General features: G+C 51.1%; 1 protein-coding gene across 1 annotated transcript in view; it reads left to right on the top strand.

The window, feature by feature from the left end:
* Positions 1-17,500, top strand: part of sdk2b (sidekick cell adhesion molecule 2b) — an 86,347-nt gene that overhangs the window by 12,968 nt on the left and 55,879 nt on the right. The window contains exons 3-4 of the mRNA XM_036549816.1: positions 1,574-1,721; positions 14,949-15,082. Coding sequence (XP_036405709.1) covers positions 1,574-1,721; positions 14,949-15,082 — 282 coding nt within the window. The remainder of the gene's footprint in view (positions 1-1,573; positions 1,722-14,948; positions 15,083-17,500) is intronic.

The raw sequence follows: 17,500 nt of genomic DNA on the forward strand, positions 1-17,500 counted from the left end.
GACTATGTAAATAGAATGTTGTCTGAGGACAGGGACAGGGACAGGGACGGGGACGTGGGGGGTGGGGGGGTGGGGGGCGAGTGAGGCGCACCAGCTGTGCCCTGTCTGTCAGGCGGGACTCACGCAGGACACCCCGAGGTTGTGCCAAACCCCCCCGGTTATCACCGATCAGGAGATAGGGAATGGCGCGGCCCGGCGTTCTCCGAGCGCCGGCGGAAAGCTCCCCGCCGGTATCCGGCAACAGCCTCGGACCTCTCGCGGGGAGCCAAAATGAGATTCGCCGAGCCCCGCCCGGGCCGGCGTCCGTCGCCCGTCGCGGCGTCTCCGACACATTGCGAAACGCGTCCCCCCGCTTTGCCTGGCTCCCCCCCCCGTCTGCGCAATCCCCCCGAGTTCTGCGTGGCTGTTTACACGCCCGCGTTTTTTACATTTCCCTCCCTGTTTCCAGTGCCAAGATGTACTATTAACTTCGCTAAATCAATCTCTGAGTGTGAAGTCTGAAGTTATGAAAAGCCTTTTTTTCCCACCCCTCTTTAATCCCAGAAGGCTCTTCCTCGCCGCCTTTGTCTCTGTCTCTGTTGCTGCGCCTGTCTGTCTGCTGTATCAGTATTCTTTGCTGTACCCTTCCCCCCTTCAAGCCCTTTTGCCATTTCCTATTTATCCTTTCAGATGTTGCCTCTGAAAACGTCCTACATGCCTTTCTGTGGAAATTCGTGCCTTTTGTGCTACACTTTAGATGCCGAATCAAACATTTATGTGTTTGTATTTTAAAAGGATAAAGAATGGGGAAGTTTAGGAGCTCTCTGTACTGCCGTCTCTCTCTCCACCCCTCCCTCTTTCTCTGACAGATATGCTTCTTTTCAGTGATTCATCTGTTTAAGTCTCACCTTTCCTTTGACCTGTTTAAAAAAGAGATGTGATACCTGATGTGAACCTATCTGATGTGAATAACCCAGTGGAGAAAGCACAAACCCTGCTCTGTGCAGACTGACAGCCAATCACGAAGCTGAAATAAGTTAGTCACACACCTATAGCTCTGAAGAACGGATTCCTATAATTTTCTCAGCTCCAATTATTACTGCAAGTTTGCCTTCGCTCAGGATAACACATCACTCCAGTGCCAATTAGCCCGTCAGCTAATTGACACCAGACCGATTTATTTTTTAACTGATGACACTGTTAATGTTTGTTAGCTAATTACGGATGTTTCTTTTACCTTTTGGTACCAGGTACGTTAAAAAATGAAATAAAATAAACTCTGAGAAAAACTGTTAAATGTTGTATAAACACACCTGTTGCCACATCTGGCCATTTAAAAATCCCATCATGCATTGACAAGCAAGATGGACTTTGGCCTTGAAGGATAGATGGTATCAGGTAAACAGTATCTGCCTTTATTTTCAAAAGCTCTTTGAAAAAAATGAAGCATAAATATCTCAGTGTGTGATATCGGCAGAGAGAAATACAGGCCTTTCCTTGGAAAAAAAATGAAATGAAAAATGTTTTTTTTCCCTCACTGTACAATCTTGCTTATTTCTCTCTCTCTCTCTCTCTCTCTCTCTCCCTGCCTCAGTCATGGGGAGTTTCGAGGAAGGCGAACGCTCCCAGTCCGTGTCGCAGGGGGAGGGGGCGGTGATCCCCGCCCCGCGTATCCGCAGCTTCCCCCAGCCGCAGGTCACATGGTTCCGGGACGGCCGCAAGATCCCACCCAGCAGCCGCATGTAAGCTTCGCGTGTCCGTCTGATTGGCTGTGTGAAAAGAGCAGCTGTCCGTGCGTCTGTCTGTGTGCCTGTCCCTCTGTATTCTGTGTATCTCTCTGTTGGTCCTATTATATGTGAACAGTGTTTGTGTGTGTGTGTGCATGTGTGTGTGTGTCAGCGAGTGTGTGTGTAATTGTGTGTGTGACAGAGTGCTGTCACTACGGTTGAGTATGCGCACTGACTGCCATACCAATGAACCTGGCTCTTTGGCGTGGCAGTCAAAAGTGCAGTTTGGTTCCGCCTACCCTACAGTTACACGGACGACACAGGAGGGGGACAAAGCAACCGGCTGCCATTCATTTTCAGTGAGAGTTGGCGATTTACAGTGACAAGAGACAAACGTCCATTGCAAAGCCATCTAGGCGGGGCTAAAATAGACTAGAGGTCTATTTTATGCAAATACTGAGTGATGCAACATGGTGACTACCAATGGGAGTGAAGGCAGCAATGCACACGTTGCTGAAACAAATTGATTAGTTCTGTAACCTAGTAACCACAAGCCAGGAACGCCCATAAGCGACAAGGACTCCTGTGTCGTCCGTGTGACTGTAGTGTCAGATCCAGGGTTCGAGGCCGGGTGGGGTGACTGCTCTCGCCCTTCGCTACCTATGGTGTCAGGAGTGGGATGGCTTGCCGCGAGGCAATCGGAGCCACGCCCAGTGTGTGAGCCATACGAGGGACCCCCAGGTAGGGTTGACCAAGGTGTGTGAGGGACCCCAGAGGTGGGTGAAGCACTGGTGAGTGGAGCACCCTGGGGTGGGAGAAGTACGGCGGGGGAATGCGCGAGGTATGCCCGTGTGCGTCAAGCGCGCCGGCGTGCTTCCCCAAGGGGAGGGGAATGTGTGCTGTCACTACGGTTGAGTATGCTCTCTGACTGCCATGCCAACATGCCTGGCTCTTTGGCGTTGCTGCAGTTTGGTACCCCGTAGACCTGGGCCCGAGGGCCGGGCGGGGTGACTGCTCTCGCCCTTCGCTACAGTGAGTTTGTGAGTTTGTGTATAGCTGTCTGTGTGTATACACGCTTGTGTGTGTGTGCGTGTCGGCGCATCTGGTTGTGAGCAGTACTCTCCTTCCTCCTGCTGTTTGCCTCAGTATGACTCTAACTGGATGGGGTGGCCGGGCCTCTGTGATAAATTCCCCAGCGTCGCGCCTCTGTTCCTATTTACAGACTGGAGAAGGAGAGGAGAAGTAGTGTTGTTTACTGGGTCATTTTTCAGAGGAGGCAAAACAATATGACATGGGGGTGGTGGTGGTGGGGGGGGATCTGTGCTCTGCAGAGATTCGCCGCTGCCGACAGACTGAAATGGGTTTTTTGTTTTCTTCTTTCATCCCTCCGCTTAAAGGAGGAGAGCGAAGCAAGGGTCCGTTTTGAGGAGGTGTCGCCGTGGTCAACTGTTCCCACGGGAACGTGAGTCGTTTAGCCACGTGGCCCGGGTTCGAGCCCCTTGGCGTTTACCTGGGGGGCGGGGGCCGGGGTTGGCAGGGTGCTAATTGGGGTTTTTACTGGTCTGGTTCGTCCGCACCGCCAGCTGTGAGGTTTGACAGGGGTGTGATAACAGGAAGTGGCAATCTCTCCATCTCTCCCTCACTTGTGGTATTAATGAAGAACTGTTTTCTTTGGTGTGACAGGCTTGTGTTTTTTTTGTGGCTTTGCAGTTTCATTATCGTGTTTTTTTTTTTTATTTTGTTTTGGGGTCAGCAAAACTTTTTCCTGATCCTTGCTGTGTCCATTTTTTTCCTTTTTGTCCTTTTCTAATTTATTTATGCCCTTTATGACAGCCTTAAAATAATGAGCAGCTAAAAGTCAGAACGTGTCTCTCTCTCTCTCTCTCTCTCTCTCTCTCTCTCTCTCAGTTCACTCAAATTGCTTTATTGGTATGACAAAGATTACAAGCCAATTCATTCTTTACTGCGAAAGCAATAGCTGTTAATTATAACATAAACAATTTATTAACAAGGGAAACTAATTCATACAATTGCCTATGGATGCTCTGTGCTAGAACAATGTAAATTTATGTGCATTTGAAATTAAATTAAATAAGATATATTGTTGCCTCTGTGTCACACTGTGCAATATATTTTGCCATAAGTGTAGCACATTGTCTCTGCTCATCTGGAAGTATTTGTCATTTTTCCACATTTGAGAGGCTGGTAAATAGTGGGTATATCCTATTCATTTTTCATCAGCAGTGTAGTGTGATGAAAAGGAGCAAGGCTAGTAATTGAGAGATTGCTGGTTCAATTCCCTGCTGGGGCACTGTTACACCTTTGGGCAAAGCATCCGGAACTGCCTCAGTAAATATCCAGCTGTTTAAATAGATAAAATGGTAGCCTATGTAAATCGCTGTGGATGAGAGTGTCTGCTAAATGAAAGTGATGTAATGTAATTTGTTGGCGTTTCAGTGTATTTTTCGCGTGTGGTTAGGAAACGCAGCCCTTTGGCGGCCGCTGGCAGCTGGCGGTATACCCGCAGCCTGTCTTCCCTGTGCAGCCATGTATGCCTGCCTGAGCCGTTCCCTGTGGCTGTTCCCTGTGCTCACCGAGTCTCTTTCTCTCAGATTCTCCTAAGCTGGAATAGTCCTCTGTCTTGCTGCCCTGTGGCCTCATATGCAGTCTCTCTCACCCGGGAACCCGTGACTCCCTGGTCAAAGGCCCGATGTTTTCAGCCGGCGTCCCTCGCCGGCGTCTCGGGTGACGGCGAGACGCCGTGTCAGCATCGTGGGCCTGAGGCCTGCCTCGGCGACCGCTCTCCGAGGGCCGGTAACAGAGACGGAGACGGAGGAAGGACAAGGGGACGAGCGATCTCTCCGGGAGGGACGGAGAACGTCCCAGGATGCATCGATGCTACCCCCCCCTTCCTCTGGGGGGGACGGATGGGGAGTCCCAGATGAGAGCTTGTCGCTAATTGGCGAATCCTCCACCGGTCATCCTGTCTGCTCTAATGCACCATAAAGGGCGTCTGTAATGGCTTTCTCCTCCCTGGAGCTATTAGCGCGCATTAGCATTCATCCGGGGGGGGGGATGGCTCGGGCTTCAGCGCTCTAGGTGCCGGATTCAGGGAGTTTCCAAAATCTCTGGAAGGCCTGGTGCTATGGAGGTGCTTCGGGGTCCATTGCACCCCCCAGACAGACCTCAGTGCACCCCCAGCTGTCTCCTTATATCCCGATGTCTACATAGCATTTATGAAGGTTTGTGCACCCCCGTGGATTGCAATCGCACCTGTATTTTCTCCTGACATCGGGCCTGCGCCAGCCACTCTCCTCCCTGGGCAGTTAAGGCGAGGGCACCCACTTACCAGCATACCCCAATCTCACGCTGGCACCGTCGCCAGCTCTTTGGCTGGGTTCCCAGCTGCAGCTTAGCGAGAGAAGGGGCTGCCTGCAACTCAAGGCCTAGGCCTCAGACCCCACCGCTGCGGAGGCCAGAGGGGACGGGGGCAGGGCCACGGTGGGTCCGCAGCTGGGCCCGACTGCAAGAGAGGAGGGGAGGGCTGCTTATTTTTTGGCAGCGAGGCGCCTGGTTTTCCGCATAACGGGCTTTCCTCTCAGACGGGCCTTGGAGTTCTGGTTCCAGTGGATTTTCCACCATTGGCTTGGTTGGGGGGGGGGGGGGGGGGGCACAGCGGGGAGGGGAACTATTTCAGCCCAGCAGGGGATCGCTTACAGGAGCTGTCCTTATCAGACTAACATACTTCTGCTGGTACTAAGCAATACCAACAAATAACTGCCCTTCATTTTACCCAGAATGGCAAAACCTCACGCCTTTGGTAAAATGGAGCAGTTTAAGCACTGGCTAGACTTGAGGGTGTCAGTTTTGTGACGTCTGTTCTTATCTAAGGTATACCCATAGCTAATGTCTTTTAAATTGATATTTTATGAGGTTGGCACACTGTGAAGTTATATATAAGATGGGCTTTTCTCCGGACAGTGAGGAAAAGACATACTTTGAACTGTTCTCAACACAGAACAGACATTCCTACAAGAATAAGTGCTCTTTCTTTTAGTACCAGTACATCGTCTGCCCTCTCGTTAAATAAGTGAATTGCCTTCCAGCTTTTTGGTTCATGGTTTTTTTTAACAGTTATGCTTGCTTCCGTTTCCAGTGGACCTGGTTGGTGGAATTAGGGCTGTGGTGTCCCACTGTTGATCACCTCAGGCTGTGGATTAAGACCAGAAGCAGACTGTTTCTGGAATAATAGAAAAGTGGAGAAATAAACAAAATGTGTGTGTGTGTCTCTCACACACTCTCTCTCTCAGGTAAATTCAATTCAGCTGGCTTCATTGGACTGACAGATATATACCTATGTGGCCAAAGCAGGCGGTGAAGTAGCCAATAAACCAAATGAAATGAAATGATGGAAATAATAATAATAATAATAATGAAAAAGCCATGTGCCATGAATGAACACGGGTCTTGTTTTATTTCTCTCTCTCTGTCTCTTACTTGACCCAGACCCCCCACTGTGAACCCCCCACCACTGTGCACCCCCCACCCCCCACCCCCTGCCCTTGCCACCCGCGTCTCAAGGTTTAAAAAACGCTAATTCCCCACGCACCGCCAAGGTTACCGTGTGCAAATGAGTACGCCGATAACGTTTTTTTTTTGAGGAGAAAATCTCTTAATTGAATTTGAATCCTGCCACCGGCGCTGCCGCCGCCCTCCTCCGCGGTCGCTTCAAAGATCCAGCACGGGCGGAAACAAAGCGGTAACCTTGATAAAGGTCTCCGCTGATCGCCGGAGCTCCGTAAAAAAAGGGGGGGGGCCCTTTTTTCCCCGGGACTCCTTCTGCTGTTTCCTCTGTGCTCTGTCATTTTCACCCTTCTTCCCCGCTCGTGGGGGGAAACATCCGCCGTTCTTCGCCCTAGTTATAGTCATTAGGGGAGAAGTATTTACGAGGAAGCGAACGCTTGCCCCCCCCAAACCGGGCGGTTCAGGCAGTATACTGCGCCCTCTTTTTTTTGGGTAGCGTGGAGAATAACAGACGGGGGATAATTTCGATAAGGGATGCTGTTTGGTACTTGTATTCCTCTCTGTAATCACACACCCCCTCTCCCCTTTTAATTCAAATGCTGAATAATTCAGTGGCTCCCTTCAGCTGACCCAAAATATGGAAATATGCAATCTCTCCGCATGCCCTTTATAAATAGCATGGTTTAACCTCGGTGAAGCACCTGCGGTAGCTCTCTCTCTCTCTTTCTGCCCCCCCCCCCCTTTCTGTCTCCCCCTCTCTCTCTCTCGCTCCCTCTCTGTCTCTGTCTTTCTCTCTCTCTCTCTGTCTCTGTCTCCCTCTCCTTCTTTTTCAGTCCCTCTGTTTCTTGACAGGGTCATTTTAACGGTGCTGTTGTTCCTCTCTCTTCCCCTTTCCCTCTCTCTCTCTCTCTCTCTTTCCCTCTCTCATTCTTCCACTCCTGAACTCTCCCATCAGCAGCGGTGTGGCAGAATGGCATTTTGCTCCCTCCTGTAGAGAGAGCTTTCCCGCCCCCACTCTCCTGACTAATCACGTCAGGATGAGTTTTTTTCGCCCCTCAAACTGGACTCCGGAGAAACGGTGATGATCCCTTTGAAACTCTCAAAAAGGGCACGAGCGGGCTTACGTAAGCCGGGAGCTGTTGGCCTGGGGGGATGCGAGGGGGCCATGGGGGCTGTGGGGCAGGAGTTGTCACAAGTCTGTCTGGATCGGGTGGGCGTCTCTGCAGGACACGAGTCTCCCCAGGGGGGTGACGGAGTGGAAACGGTGGTCCTTTTCGGGGGCGGGGTTCTCGTTTTCAAGGACGCCACGGCACACAGAGGCCTGCATGATGACGATGAAGCGGCTGTGGCAGAGACTTCCCAGCATGCATCACACTGAATGTGTGTATGTGCATGTGCATGTGCGTGTGTGTGTGCGCGTGTGTGTGTAAGAATGCATACATGTCTGTGCAAAAGTCTGTGTGTGCGCATGTGTGTATGTGTTTGTGTGTGTGTGTGTGTGTGTGTGTGTATGTGTGTGTGCAAAAGTGTGTGTGTGTGTGTGTGTGTGTGTGTGTGTGTGTGTGTGCGTGTGAGAGAATGCATACATGTATGTGCGTATGCGTGTGTGTTGCAAAAGTGTGTGTGTGTGTGTGTGTGTGTGTGCAAAAGTGCGTGTGTGTAGGTGCGCATGCGCATGTGTGTGGGTTTGCATGTGTATGTGTGTGTGACTGCATGTGGGTGTGCACTCAAGTGTGTGTGTTTGGTTTTGTGTATGTGTGGGTGTGTGTGTGAGAGCGCGCGTGTGCATACGACCATATGTGTGTATATTTGTGTGATTACAGAAGATCAGGAGAAATAAATAAATAAGAGAGTGAATAGATACTGAGGCGTTTGTCCCATGGGGCCTGACTGTGAGCTTTCTGTCACTTGCTGCACTTCCTGACCTTCAGTTTCTCCTTGAAAAGCTTTCTCTCTGTGTCGTTCAGCTCTTTCTCCCAGTGTAGCTCTTGTATGTTCCAGTGGGGTTTTGTGTGTACCTCTGGGTTCTCTTCGGTTCTTGCGTGTTCTTGCGTGTTCTGTTGAGGTCTGGGGGTTCTTGCTGGGTTCTGCACATAGCTTTATGCTCTGTTCAGTTCGGCATGTTTCCGTGGGGATGGGAACGTCCCTGTCGGGGGAGACAGTGGTGTAGTGTTCCGGCCCTCCCTTCAGAAGAGCAGACTTGGCTAATTAGCAGGTGGCTAATGCATGTGCTCTACCCCAGCCCTGCCTTCTAAAGCACAGTCCAGACAGAGGAAACTGTACAGAGACACATTATTCTGTTCACCTATACAGAAACACATTAGTCCGTCAGTCTTTTCACCTGTACACAGACAGCTTATTCTGTGCAGCTATATGGAGACCCATTAGTCTGTTCACCGGTACAGAAACACCTTAGTCTGTTCACCTGCAGAGAAACACCTCGGTGTTCACCTGTAGAGAGACCCATTATTCCGTTCACCTATAGAGAAGCACTTCAATTGGCCCTCTTGCACAAAGCCTCCGGTGCTCCTCCTCCTTAGCGTTTTGGACCGGGTTGGGCCTCATTGGCATGCAGCAGGCTGGGTTGAGAGGAAAAATGTGGTTATTTCAGCCATTACTCTTCCATTATTGAATTTGAATACAATTGAAAGGCCCTCTCCATTCTTGTCTTTTGATTTGTGTTGTTATTTCTGTGGCTTAATGGGGTATATAATCAGAGCTCCCGCAGTAAACACATTTGCCCCGAAATTGCGGCTCCTGGGTGAGTCTTTGGGGGTCTGTGGGAGACTCGGGGGCTCTGTCATCTCTGGGATACGTACGCAGTTCAGGTCTCTGACGTTTGTATGCGGCTTGGCGCTCTGATATCTGCAGGATCAGCTCGTAGCTCAGGGCCCTGACGTCGGGAATTTGGCTTTGCGAGGTTGCCTTTGGTCACAGCTCAGGTGCTCCAAGGTGATCGCCACATTGAAATGACCTTGCGTGGGCAGGGCGTCGATAGGCGTTTTTTTTTCCCGCGACTCAGAACAAACGTTATTTACCTCTGAGGCTGTGCAAGGACGTCACGGACACTCCCGACGCAATTACGAGCGCAATCTTTTATTGTGAGTGATCAATTATGGCACAGACTGCGCTGCTCCTTTCCTGTCATGGCAGTATGGATTCCCTATTACTCACAGAGAGAGCGTGTGTAATCCGCCGCAATTTTCTCCCCGCTTCTCCGCGGCGTTGGGAACGGTCCAGCGCTGCGAGTCTGCAGCGGCCTTTGACTGAAGGTGTTTGCCTGGCCCCGATTGGACCGTGTGTGTGTGTGTGTGTGTGTGTGTGTGTGTGTCTCTGACGTGACACAGTGTCGGAGGGAGGTGGTCAGAGGACTATTTCGGTGCAGGGTTGGTGTCGCGGTATACAGGGTAATGAGAGGGTGAGCAGCAGAGTCTCTTTAACAACAGAGTGAATTAAACAGATGTGGTGAACAATGCATGAAGAACTGAAATGACAAATTGCATTAACGGCGAACAGCACAGACAGAGTAACAAGGGCTGAACAGACAAGGTGAATAGCATAAGCGACATGGTGAATAGTGAATGGTCATGGTGAGAAGGTGAAGACACAGAGATGGTTGAGAGGTGAACAGGCAGGGGGTAAGGGGGTAAACAGACAGAGATAGTAGCAGGGTGAACAGAGAGAGTGTAGTGGCAAACAGACTGCAGGTAGCAGGGTGAACGGACATAGTATATCAGGTTGAACAGATGAGAGGTAACAGGGTGAACAGACAGAGCGTAGCAAGGTGAACAGACAGCGGGTAGCAGGGTGAACAGATGGGGGGGTAACATGGTGAACAGGCAGAGATAGTAGCAGGGTGATCAGAAAGGGGGTAGTGGTGAACAGACCACAGGCACCAGGGTGGACAGACAAAGGGTAGCAAAGTGAACACACGGGGTAGCGGTGAACAGACAGCTGGTAGCAGGGTGAATAGACAGCGGGTAGCAGGGTGGACAGAAAGAGATGGTAGCAGGGTGAGCAGATATGGGGTAGCAGGGTGAATGGACGGGGGTAACAGAGTAAACAGGTAAGGGGTAGCAGGGTGAACAGACAGGGGCGAAGAGGGAACAGCAGAGTATGCAGCAGAGCAGAGGCCGCGTGCCCTGAGTGGAAAAGCCTTTTTCTTAATAACCTCTCTCTACTCTCTGGCTCTGAGGCGCCCTGCCCTGGACCACCGCGGAAACGCGGGCGAAAGGGATTCTCTCTGCCTTGTTTGGTTTGACTTATCACTCCTCTTCCCAGAGTGCCGTTTGATACCCGTGACCCCCCGCCGTCTCCAGAGAGGCTCTTCTGCGAGCAGCCCATTTGTCGGGGAGTAATGGAGGTCCGTGGGCTGGAGACGGGCCCAGTCCCGGGGGGGGGCGAGGATGGAGCCCGCGCTGACAAATGCTATCCGACTCCATCATGTACACCTCTGCATCACCCATTTAACGCTGTGTCAACACTCGCGTCATGTGACCAGCCAGTCCAACACACATGTCTACACGCACACACACACCTACACACGCACACACACACACACACACACGCACGCACGCACACACACACCCGTACACACACCCAAACACATACACACACACACACACACACACAAATGTGCACACGCGCATGTGTGGGCGCTCCATTACTGAAACGGAGTAAATTAATTCCAATCATGGTCACCCGTCAATCAAACCCCTCCCAGCGGTACTCCATACAAATAAACAGACACGGAATGTAATTACAAATGGAAATATTCCGTGCCTGCAGCGAATTAAGGCTGGCTTCTCTTTTTAAAAAAAATTTTTAAAAATCAGCTCTGGCTCTGAAGTAAATGACAGGCCTCCACACTTGTTTCCCTGTCATTCCAGACTGCTCTGAATAACAATCTGTGAAATGGCGGAGTGGCGGGGATCATTTCTTCCCCCCTGCGCCCTCCCCCCGAGTGTCGCCTGGGCGGATTTTTCGCCTGCTAACCACCCCACCCCCCCACCCCCCCTTGGGATTAGCAGGGTCAGTTATCGCTTCCGCGCAGAGGCCCGTGGTCATCACCCGAATTCCGCTGGATCCCGAGTGAGCCCGGTGTGGAATAATCCCCTGTCTCTGCTCTGGAGAGTAAATATCCGCCCCCCCCTTAACCCCCCCCCCCCCCCCCCGCACATCCCACCCCACCCTGATTTTCCCTAATTTCTCAGCTCTCTGGCTTGACAAATCCCAACACAAAGCTGAACGTGTTAAAAAGTCATTAGCGGCAATTCCCTACGGGTGCTGTGAGCTGCAAGGGGGAGCAAGGAGTACATGTGTGTGCGTGTGTGTGTGTGTGTGTGTGTGTGTGCGTGCGTGCGTGCGTGCGTACACGTGCGTGTGTGTGCGTGTGTGTGTGTGTGCGTGTGTGTGTGTGCGCGTGCGTGCGTGTGTGCGTACGCGCGTGTGTGCGTACGCGCGTGTGTGTGTGTGTGTGTGTGTGTGTGTGTGTGTGTGTGTGTGTGTGTGTGTGTGTGTGCGTGTGTATGTGTAGGGGGGGGGTGAATATTGTATGACTTCTGTGTCCCCTCCAAAAACCTCACACTTCTTACTTATAATGTACTCTGCTCTTGCAGGAAACCCCCCCCCCCCCCAAGCCACACACACACATACACACACACAGAGGCTCTGACCCTCCTCCTCTGTCTCCCTGTCCTCTGCAGCCCCCCCACCTCCCTCATTCCCATGGTTAAAATAGAAGCTCCTGCAGTGCAATTATTCAAATGTGTTTTTCAGTGAATACCTTTGCAGTAATGTGCACTTTGATCCCCGTGACCCATTGATTTTGGGAGTGTGGGCGAGATGGCGTGCGTGTGATGTAATTGTTTAAAATGGGCTCCTTCTGCAGCAAGATGATTACAGGGTACAGAGAGGGAACAACCGGCAGGGGAGCAAATGAAGGAATGAAATAAATAAAACTTTCCTGTGAACAACTGCGCAACACACACTGCGCAACACACACTGCGCAACACGCACTGCGCAACACGCACTGCGCAACACGCACTGCACAACTGCTATGAGGAGGGTGTTGGCTTTTGTGCACACGCGTGCATGCCTGTCCATGCGTGTGTTTGTACATCTGTGGAGTTTACGGTTAGACCGTTTACTCTGTAGTCTGTGTATGCATGTCTGTATGTGAACTGAAGTGTGTCCGTGTTGCGCATGGCATGAAAACTTCATAGACTTATAGTGTGTGTGTGTGTGTGTGTGCACGTGTGTGTGTGTTTGTGTTAATGTATGTTTGTTTGTGTGCATGTGTATGTGTGTATGTTTATGTGTGAATGTGTGTGAGTGCATTTGTGTTGTGTATGTTTGTGTGTGTTTGCATGTTTATATTAGTGTGTGTGTGTGCACGTGTGTGTGTGCATTTGCGTGTGTGTGTGTTTTGTATGTATCTGTATATTTGAGTGTGCGTGCGCTTTCGCGTCTGTGTGTGTGTGTGCACGTGTGTGTGTGTTTTGTATGTATCTGTATGTTTGAGTGTGCGTGCGCTTGCGCGTCTGTGTGTGTGTGTGTGTGTGTGTGCGTGCATGCGTGTGTGCTCCTCTTCATCCCATGTCCCGCTGCCTCCAATTAGGCCCACCGAAGTGAGCGTGCCGGGCCAGGGAACACAGTTCAGGAGGATCCAGGAAGGGTTCAAGATTCACCTGAGATTAATTTATCGCTCCGGACGCTGCGGCGGCACAGCTCCGTCCTCCCGGCCCCCGCAATCCATTATTCATCCGACGTGTCCTGGGTGTCATATTTGTAGCGTGGAATTATTAAATATTTACCGCAGATCATGGGGCCAAACAGAGGAGACCTGTGAGCTTTGGGAAGACAGGAGAGGCTGAAATAAAGCGCAGTGTTAAACCTGCTTCACTCCCGCTGATTCTAGTGATGAAAGCAGGGATGGACAAGCCTCTTTAGAGCCTGCCTCTAAACTCTGATGGGGTTCGACCGCAGTCTGTTTGCTAATTGGCCGGGCAGAGCGGTCGCCCACTCCCACTCTTTTTACGGGCGGAGCTGCTCTACGGTGCTCTGACAGACCAATCAGCTGCGACCTCACTGAACTACCCGGGCAGTCATGTGGCATTGTCACAGTGAGGGATGTCATGTCAGCAGTGAGGGAACTGCAGTCATAACCTGTTGGATGCAGGTTTGAGTCCTGGGTTGGGGCATAGCTGCCATTCCCTTCACGGACACGCTTTGTTTCGGCGGCTCTAGTTTAAAATACCCCGCTGCTCAAGTGAATAATGTGTGCGTAAGCTATCCCGGATAATGGCATCTTCTGAGAAGACAGCGATAATACAATAATAGAACATCCATTGTTGTCCCGTCCCCTCTACCACGTGAAGGTGTATCTGTTCAAAACCAATTAGGGCGGCGTGAGTTTCCCAGCGTGCCTTTCTCCAGCTAGCAACTGAGGTGCGCAGTGAGCTTCAGAACCGCTGGATAAAACACCTGTAGCAATGTCTCTAGCATCCTTCAGCGCAATGGCAGAGCCATGACGGTATATCCTTGATACCTCTGGCTTCTATCACCGCGGGTACTCCCAGGAGCAATAGCGAGGAGCTTTTAAAAGGGCCCATAATAGTTACAGATTGCGGGTGTCATCATTCTTGCCGGGGCATTAATATGCTGTTTTCCTCCAGATGCAATCGAGTGCTTAGTCCACACAAACCTCTCATTATAATTGTTCAGGAAACCGGCGCTTAATCTTTCCTTATTAGGGCCCTAATGAGTAATAAACAGACCTAATCTAGTCGAGAACACAGACGCGCCGAGTGCCAGCGCTTCCGCCGGTCGAGTGATGCTTCGGTGCCGCCGAGCGCCTAGCGCTGAGTTCCTCGCGTGTTTCTCTCTCTCTGCGTTCAAAGCAGATGAATGCCAAGGCCTCCTGCTGTGTGTGTGTGTGTGTGTGTGTGTGCGTTTGTGTGTATCTGTGTGTGTGTGTCTGTGTGTGTGTGTGCGTTTGTGTGTATCTGTGTGTGTGTGTGTGCTGGCATGTGTTTTGTTTTGAGCACATTCAAGTTTGGGTACATATATATGTGTACGTCTGTGAGTGTGGCTGTGTGTAGGTGTGTGGATGTGTGGGTGTCTGTGGATGTGTGTGTGTGTGTGCAGGTATATGTGCGTGTGCGTGTGTATGCAAGCGTGTGGGTGCTCATGTACATGCGTATTCTCCCTGCATTAACTCTGCCCGTGGAGGTACAGCGCTCTGATTGATATTCCTTTAGCAGGCCCGGTTGCTTCCGATTTGCATTTCATTTCCTGGAGGAGAGGAGGAGTGGAGGGGAGAGAGGGGGTTGGGAGCACCCGTATGGAACGTGCAATCCAGCTCCAAATTGTTAAACACACTCTCATAATAACAAAACATCGATTGAAAACACAGGAGGCTCGGTAATTGACAAGCTGCGGGAGACGTTATGTTTCACCCCACTGGAAGCTGTACCGGGGTCGATGGTGGGTGCGGGGGGGAGGGAGGCGGGGGGGTGAGGTGTCCAGGTATTAGACCTGAGAGCTGAGGAGGGGCTGGGATTAATGAACTCGGGAAATGGATTGAGCTCCCAGCTCACAGGTGGATAATGACCTCAACCGGGTCTACTGAAAGAGTGAGGTGGCCGCATATCTCCTCTGTGAAAAGAAAATGTCTAATGGTGGTGTGTAACCTTTGACCCCTGGTCTTTCCCGCAGTGCCATCACCCTGGACAACACCCTGGTCATTCTGTCCACAGTGGCGCCGGACGCTGGGCGATACTATGTGCAGGCTGTCAATGACAAGAACGGAGAGAACAAGACCAGCCAGCCCATCACTCTGTCTGTGGACAGTGAGTATCAGTGGGGACACATGCACACGGGCACACACACACACACACACACACACACACATACACACACACACGCACATGGACACACGGACACACACACACACACACATGTATGCACACAAACACACACACACATGCACTTGTACACACACTCACACACAAGCTCTTATATGCAGACACGTACACAGAATGGACAAAACCTAACACACCCACACACATACATACATACACACTTATGAATGCATGCACATGTTGAGACACACCTACACGCACACACGCACACACACACACACACACACACTAATACACCAACATGCTGCACTTACGCCGCACAGTGTGTGTTTTTTTTGAATGTGTGTTTTGTTTGGGGTTTAAGGACAAGGAGGATCTATTTACTCTGCAGATAAATGGGCTTTTAATGCAGCACACTCCCCTCTAACCCTCTCAAGGTGATCCCGGGGCCTGGTCGAGTGGGAGAGAAAGAGTGCGACCAATCGTGCAAAGCCATTCATTAGACTGAACCTCCCATTCGCCTGTGTATAATTGAATTGCTTCTTACTTTACTGCGAGGAAGCTATTTGTCAAGGTGTGTGCCCTTTGCCAGAACAACAAGGCACACACACACACAGGCACAGTGAGCTCAAGAAACGGCCAATATTTATGAAGTCAGTCATTTGGAAATGCAGGTTTTTTATCGAAGACACAGCTTCAGAGACGGAGCTGTGGGCTTTCACTCTTTTTCAAGGGCATTGGTTTGAACTGCCTGTGTGTGTGTGTGTGTCTGTCTGTCTGTCTGCCTGTGTGCCTGTGTGTCTGTATGTGTGTACACATGGGTGTGCCTCCATATATATGTGTGTGTGTATGTGTGTGTGTGTGGGTGTCTGTGTGTGTGTGTGTGTGTGAATGTGTGTGTGTGAGAATGTGTGTGAAAGCATGTGTATGTGTCTGTGTGTGTGTGTGTCTGTGTGCCTGTGTGTCTGTATGTGTGTACACATGGGTGTGCCTCCATATATGTGTGTGTGTATGTGTGTGTGTGTGGGTGTCTGTGTGTGTGTGTGTGTGTGTGTGTGAATGTGTGTGTGTGAGAATGTGTGTGAAAGCATGTGTATGTGTCTGCGTGTGTGTGGCTACACACTCTATCAAAGCTCTTATTGCTTTGTGCATAATTTCATCATCTAGAATGAAACTAAAGGAAGAAAGATGCCCTCTCTCTCTCTCTCTCTCTCTCTCTCTCTCCCTCCCTCCCTCTCTCGCCGACAGAGTTACGGCGTAGACAGTGTTAGCGTAGCGGGGGTCTGGATCTCAGAGGGAGGCAGAGATGATGTTACTGTAGAGAGCATGCCTTGCCAGCAGCCGTTTGCCGGATATCAGAGCTCCATTTCAGTGTGGATTACACACAGAGAGTGTGTCTTACTGCTTACCGCGCCGCAGAGAAGCAGCTTGCCAGCCCGATAACTGCAATGGGAAGGGACGGACAGAAAGTGTTTATATAACCTTTCATGTTTACGTGTTAAGGCTTCGGCGATGTATTCAGATAGGTCATGCTAATGAAGCGTTTGAAATTGAAATTGGAGAAGCGATTTACAGCAGAGGATGTGCACAGGAAGCAGCACCCAGCAGCTGTTCGGCAGTGTGGGAGAGACTGGCAAGAGAGCAGCTTTTTAGTGTCTGTGGGAGAGACTGGCAAGAGAGCAGCTTTTTAGTGTCTGTGGGAGAGACCAGCCAGAGAGCAGCTTTTTAGTGTCTGTGGGAGAGACCAGCCAGAGAGCACGTTTTTAGTGTCTGTGGGAGAGACCAGGCAGAGGGCAGGTTTTTAGTGTCTGTGGGAGAGACCAGCCAGAAGGCAGGTTTTTAGTGTCTGTGGGAGAGACCAGGCAGAGGGCAGGTTTTTAGTGTCTGTGGGAGAGACCAGCCAGAGGGCAGGTTTTTAGTGTCTGTGGGAGAGACCAGCCAGAAGGCAGGTTTTTAGTGTCTGTGGGAGAGACCAGCCAGAGGACAGGTTTTTAGTTCCTGTAGCAAAGACTGGACAGAGCAGACCAGATAGGGAAAACAGTCTCCTCTGGGTCCTTTGACCCCCCCCCCCCCCCCACCGACCCACCCACCCACCGGCCTCCATCTTCCCCCATCTTCTCCCATCTTCCCCCAAACCCCCCCACATCTCCACGAGATCGCCCTCCCTCCCAGCCCTGACAGGGTCAAGAGCAGGAAGGTGAGACCCCTCCTCTCCTGCACCCCCCCACCCCCCCGCCAAGGGTTGCAGAGCCTCATTGCGGCTCATGCATAATTCCTCACAGCCCATTAATCCTGACAGATAAGTGACAGAACAGGACGCCAGCGAACAGATGCCACCCAGTCCGTCACTGAAATCCAAGCCTCTGCTTTATCAGGCCGGCGGGGGGGGGGGGGGGGGGACAACTC

This window comes from Megalops cyprinoides, chromosome 1, assembly GCF_013368585.1.
Source record: "Megalops cyprinoides isolate fMegCyp1 chromosome 1, fMegCyp1.pri, whole genome shotgun sequence".
NCBI classification, from domain to species: Eukaryota; Metazoa; Chordata; class Actinopteri; order Elopiformes; family Megalopidae; genus Megalops; species Megalops cyprinoides.